This window comes from Teleopsis dalmanni, unplaced genomic scaffold, assembly GCF_002237135.1.
Source record: "Teleopsis dalmanni isolate 2A unplaced genomic scaffold, ASM223713v2 unscaffolded_contig_2903, whole genome shotgun sequence".
Lineage (NCBI taxonomy): Eukaryota > Metazoa > Arthropoda > Insecta > Diptera > Diopsidae > Teleopsis > Teleopsis dalmanni.
The window spans coordinates 1-6034 of record NW_024034285.1 but is presented as its reverse complement, the minus strand read 5'-3'; the positions used below and the strand labels follow the sequence as shown (position 1 = coordinate 6034).

The 6034-nt window shown below is 31.8% G+C and overlaps 2 protein-coding genes across 2 annotated transcripts; both read right to left on the bottom strand.

The window, feature by feature from the left end:
* Positions 1 to 427: 427 nt before the first annotated feature.
* On the bottom strand, positions 428 to 2394 carry LOC119664905 (the record flags this gene model as incomplete). The annotated part of the gene is made up of 2 exons (XM_038074253.1): positions 1176 to 2394; positions 428 to 1037 (listed from the first exon to the last, which is right to left on the bottom strand). Coding segments are annotated over exons 1-2 (1829 nt in total), but the record flags the coding sequence as incomplete, so codon positions are not given.
* Positions 2395 to 2466: 72 nt separating this feature from the next.
* On the bottom strand, positions 2467 to 4374 carry LOC119664907. Its single transcript, XM_038074254.1, has 2 exons — positions 3919 to 4374; positions 2467 to 3810 (listed from the first exon to the last, which is right to left on the bottom strand). Exons 1-2 carry the CDS (start codon positions 4372 to 4374, stop codon positions 2467 to 2469), a joined length of 1800 nt encoding a protein of 599 aa, XP_037930182.1.
* Between the last annotated feature and the right edge of the window lie 1660 nt (positions 4375 to 6034).

Genomic DNA, 6034 nt, shown 5'->3' with positions numbered 1-6034 from the left:
CTTAATTATTTTTTTAATACCTATTACCCAGTAGCGTCTTTTAATATATGCTTCCATTACCGAGTTTCCGCCATGAAGTGTTTTATAGTGTGCTTGTTCTGTAATTAATTCCGTGTATCTGTCTCTAACCAGAATGATTGGATGCTTCTGGTTTTCAGTTAGCTCACTGTTAGTTAGTCTTCCTCCGACTCTTAAGATACCTTCTTCATCTGTAAATGGTGTTAATTGAATAATTCTACTTCCTCTGCTGATTTCTTTTCTTTCTTTAATTAATTTCAGTTCTGCTGAAAAGTGTTTTTGTTGATGATATTTAATTAATATAGTTCTAGCCTCTTGTAACTCTTTTTTTGATAAGTATTCTGCTTGATTTTTATTTCTTCTGAGTCGGTTTATGAATCTTAGTATATATGCTATGATTCGTTCCAACCTAGTTAGACTGGAGTTTGTTTCCATAAGTTGTTCTATTATTTCGTTATTTTGGCTTGTAACTGTTGTCAGTATTTTCACTTCTTCTATTTTTTCAGGTTTTGGCCAATCTTTTTCTTCTTTTGTTAGCCATGAGGGTCCGTTCCACCATAATGGATTATATTTTAATTTAGAAGGACATATTCCTCTGGAAGCTATATCTGCTGGATTTTCTTGTGACTTTACATGTTGCCATTTTGTTTTTGGTATCCATTTTTTTATATCTTCAACTCTTGTTCTTACAAATTTTTCTTTATTTTTAATATTTTTAATCCAGCATAGGGTAATCATTGAGTCACTCCAACAGTATATCGTGGCGTTATTATTCAATATTTGTGAAACTCGTCTCATTAATTTTGCAAGTAAATGCGAACCACATAGCTCTAATTTTGGAATTGTCTTTTTGTTTTTTATCGGCGATACTTTGCTTTTAGCTGTTAGTAATTTTACAGATGAACCAATTTTTACGTATATGACAGCTGCGTATGCTGCTTCTGATGCGTCGCAGAATCCGTGAAATTCCCAAGTTTTTGAATTTGTAGTTCCTATCCATCTTGGTATTTTTATTTTATCTATGTTTTGCATATTTTTTTTATATTTATCATATTCTTTTTGTAAATCATTATTGAGCTCATCATCCCAGTCAAATTTATTTAGCCATATTTTTTGCATATATATTTTAGCTGTGACTGTTACTGGTGTCAGCCAGCCTAATGGATCGAAAATATGCGCTGTGTTTGAAAGTATCATTCTTTTCGTCCATTTATTTATATTTTCCATTTTTATAGTAAAGTGGAAGTTATCTTTTATTGGATTCCATTTAAGTCCTAAGGTTTTTACTGATTCATCTTCATGTATATTGAGTATTTTTATCTCGTTGTCATCTGGTAGTTCTTCCAGTATAGATTCATGATTTGACATCCATTTCCTGAGTTGGAATCCTCTAAGACTTAAAGTTTTATTAATTTTATTTATTTTATGCCTGCATTCTGATATTGAATTAGCTCCTGTCATTAAGTCATCCATGTAGAATTCTTTTTTTATGCTATTTTTTATATCTTTATTTTCTTCTGATTCATCAGCAATTTGATGTAATGTTCGTACTGCTAGAAAAGGTGCAGCTGCGGTTCCATATGTAACTGTTGTTAATCTATATTCCATAATTTTTTCCCTTGCATTTTCTCTCCATAAGATTCTTTGATAATCTTGGTCTTCTCGTGCAATTTTTATTTGCCTGAACATTTTTTCTACATCGGCTGAAGCGACGAATTTCCATAATCGCCATTTCATTAATATATCAAATATATCCTGCTGTAATCTTGGCCCCGTCATCATTATGTCGTTCAAGCTTTTTCCATTTGTCGATTTTGCTGATGTATCGAATACTACTCTTAGTTTTGTAGTGCGACTTGATTCTCTTATCACTGCTTGATGCGGTAGGTAATATTTTCCTATTGTATTATCTTTTACTTTTTCCATATGTCCTTTCTGCTCATATTCTTGCATGAATTTTATGTATTCAGTTCTTTTCTCATTACTCATTTTTTTCTCTTGGTTTAGGAATCTTGCCATTGCTTGATTTCTAGATTCACCTAGTGTGGCATCTTTTTTTAATGGAAGTTTCACTATAAATTTTTTGTCGCCGTCTATTTTAGTGGTGTCATCATAAAATTGCATACATATTTCATCTTCTGCTGTTTTTTCATTGATTGTGTTATCTGCTTCTTCTAGTTCCCAAAACTTTTCTATGTTTTTTGTTGTAATTGTTACTTTACTTCTTTTTGCTGGTTTCTTTAATACTTTGCCTGATATTATCCATCCAAATATTGTTTCTTGGGCGATAATTCCATTAATTTTCTTGAACCCTTTCTTTATTATTTTCGGGATAATGTCACTGCCTATTATTAAGTCGATTTGTTTTGTTTTCATGAATTCAGGATCTGCTAAGTTGTAGCTTTTCCACTGATTCTTATTGTAGTCTATTGTCTTTTCTGGCAATGGTCAAATTAGCTTGTTCATGACTATAAACTCTTCTTTCATATTTATATTATTAATTTTAGATTTTATTTCCATTATGACCTTTGAATTTGCTTGCCCTACTGAAGTTTCAGCAAGCCCAGTTAATTTAATATCGGTTTTTACTTTTTGTAAACCTAAGATATGAACAGCTTCTTCTGATATCATTGATGCTTGGGATCCTTGGTCTATAAGCGCATGTAGTTCTTTATATTCTCCTCTAATTGTTTTCCCTTTAACTATTGCTGTTGGTAGTAATACTACTTCGCTTTCATCTTTTTTTGTTACTGCGATCACCTTAGTTTTTGTTGATTTATCCTTTTTTTCTTGTTGATGCTCATTATGTAGCAAGGTATGATGATCTCTACTATTACATATCTTACATGTGTACTTTGATATGCATTTGTCTTGATTTTTATGGGTCAGGCAAATTTTACACGTGTCGTTAGCGTTTAGAAATGCTCTTTTATTGCTGATAGGCAATGAACTAAATGATGAGCAGCTGTATATTTTGTGCCCCTGTTTTCTACAAAATGAACAGCTAAAGTTTATAGATGTATTTATTTGCTGATTTACTGGTAATCGTCTTTCAATATTTGATATTGCTGAAAATTTTCTGCATTCGTTTGTTGTATGTCCCGCCTTATTACAGTACGCACATATTTTCTTCGGATAATTTATCTTTCTATCGTCTGTTTCTTTATTTTTCATAGCATCTAGAGCTTGAAATTGATGTTCTAAAAATTTTTGTACCTCATCTAAGCTTTGTATTTCAGTTGGATTTTTGGCACCTAACTCGTACATCCTTAAGCTTTCTTTGTCCAGCTTTCTTAATATTATTCGTGCTATTAAAGGTTCTGCATTATTAAGGTCGATACCCATTCCATTTATTGTATTAATGCATTCGTTTGTTGTGTCTGTTAGCTGCCTTATACTTTTAGCATCCCCTACTGTTGTAGATGGTTGGTCGAGTAATTGATCTACCTGTGTTCTAAATAACCACCTTCTGTTATTGTATCTTTTTTGTAGCATTTCCCAGGCTGTTTTATAATTAGCCTCAGATACATTCATATGCTGGATTAATCTGCCAGCTTCACCTTTTACTACTGCCTTTAATCTATACATTTTTTCGGAATCTGGTATATCTCTTATATGTATAGCTTCATGAAACAAATTAGAAAATGTGTTCCACTCTTTTACATCTCCGTAGAACGTCGGCATCTTGAATGGTTCTAGCTTTACCGGCTCCAATTCATTTTTTACCACTAGTTCTGCTTTTTTTTTACTTTCATTTAATTGATAAAGTACAATGTTTAGTTGGGTATTGATCTGTTTATATGTTGTTCTGCCATTTTTACTTATTTCCAGTGTGTCATTATATATAATCTCTATATTTTTTTGTTGTTTTTTTAATTCTTCTATTCGCCAATCTGGTACTTGAAGTTCGTTGTTGTAATGAATTTCTAACATTGCATCTAAATCTTCTTGCAAGTCGTCAATCAGCCTCATTAACCTGGTTTCTAATTTACTGATTTTTTTAACCTCTTTTTTAGTGTCAACTATAGTTATATCATTGTCTTCTGATATTTTAACCGCTTCACTTTCTTCTTTGTTGACTTTTTCCGTTGTTTCAGTGGTATTATCGGTTTCTAACATCTTTTTATAATATTTTTGGATTGTATCGAACCAACATTCTTTAAAGTACTCATCTGTTTCTGCGCCTTCTTTTAGTAGTTCTTCGTGGTTTACCTGAAATTTTTTCCAGTTCTTTTCCACTTTTTCTATTTTATCGGCTGTCTTACGTAGTCCCTTTTCTTTAATTTTTTCTACTGCAGTTATTATTTCTTCTCCAAGCTTTTTTTGCGCTTCATAAAGCTTTAGTTTTTGTGCCATATTTGTTGTGTTTTTTTTTTATATAAAATCTTCTTTTTCGAGTATTTTAATTTTTAATCGTCTTCTGAGGTGGATAGCTGCCGCTGTCTATTGGCTGCCGCTGTCTCTTAGCTGCCGTCGTGTCGTAGCTGCCGCTGTCTTTTTGGCTGCCGCTGTCTCTTAGCTGCCGTCGTGTCGTAGCTGCCGCTTTCTATTAGTAAAAGGTCACTGCCGCTGTTACTCCCGTTGGATTGACCCTATTTCTACCTAATATTACAATTTTTAAATCCTATTGGTGTCTATAGCGATTAACGCCTCCGACCCTGATCAGAATGCGTTAGTAAAACGCCGCTCCGACCTTACAATTTCTCTAACTAAATGTATATTTTTTTTTTCTGCCGCTGCCCTTCAATGATGCACGGCTTCCTTCGCTGCAGCACTTCGGCCACTAAGCGCTGTTTATTGTATCGGGAGGATACCAAACAAACAAATTTTCTGTCTGTTTTTTTTTTTTTTGTTGAAATATTTCTTCTTCTTGAAGGAATATTTCGCACCAATATAAAGTTTTGGTGATTTTTTTTTTTAATATCCTTAGGTCTCTTACCACTGGTGATGGAAAACGCTAAGGCTCGAAGGACCAAATGTTCAGAATTAAAACAACTGAACCGTTTGAGTATTTGTAAATTATTGATTTTATTTAAAACAACGTTCTGTATTTATACAAAAATATCTTAAGATTAATTTTACATCAAGGTTATTATTTTAATGGACTGTATTACATTTTGTTATTGTTTGTAAAAAAGGTTAAAAAAGGACGGAAGTCCCAACACTAGGGATTTTCCTCCTATTGTTTCTATAAATAATTTATTGTTATAATTAGATACGGATGCTCAAATGTTACAATGCTTGCTATATTAATATAATGTATTTTTACCCTTGTACATTATTCTGGGAATTTAGGTGATAAGGTTTTAAGCGATAATAATAAACTAAAATAATATAATATATAAAATAATTAAATATTTATAAATTTATGTTCATGATTGAACACCGTATTCAAATATCATTTCTTATCCCCCCATTTGCATTTTAACTATAGCTTTAGCCATATTCTGGATATTAATATAACTAGTAATCTTAAAAATAATGTCGACTTCGTTGTCTTTACTGAAATAAGGTCCTAGTTTGAAGTAGTTTCCAAATTATAAAAAATTGTTTCACAAATACTCCAACACGAGAGTGATTACAGATTAGGCCCTATATAAAACTAAATTCCACTCTTTCAAGTTCAAAGTCATTGAAACATTTTAACAATAGCATAAAAACCTTTACTTATAACATATTAGATTTGCTTAACAATAATACCACTCTAATATATATCAATATTAAGAATACGTTCGTTATTTTATGCAGAATTAAATATCCGATACATCGCAAAAACCAAATAGGAAACCAATTTCATCAAACAAAAACTGATTGACGAATGTAACAATTAGAAATATGGAGAAGTTTCAGGAGTCAGACAATTAACTATAAATTTTTCTGAACCTTAAATAAATTATAAAACAGAACAATAATTCACTAATACACGGATCAATAAGCTAAACATTCACAGACGTTGAAAAACTTTCTCGAACTCCAATTTCAAGGAGATGTGTCTTATGATCAAAATATAAAAGAA

Bases quoted from the DNA above. Each gene is read 5' to 3' on its own strand.
- LOC119664907 (XM_038074254.1), bottom strand. From the start codon at position 4,374: ATGGCACAAAAACTAAAGCTTTATGAAGCGCAAAAAAAGCTTGGAGAA. The intron at 3,811-3,918 runs GTACCAGATTGG...ACATATAAACAG, and splicing joins ATTACAACAACGAACTTCAA to ATCAATACCCAACTAAACAT.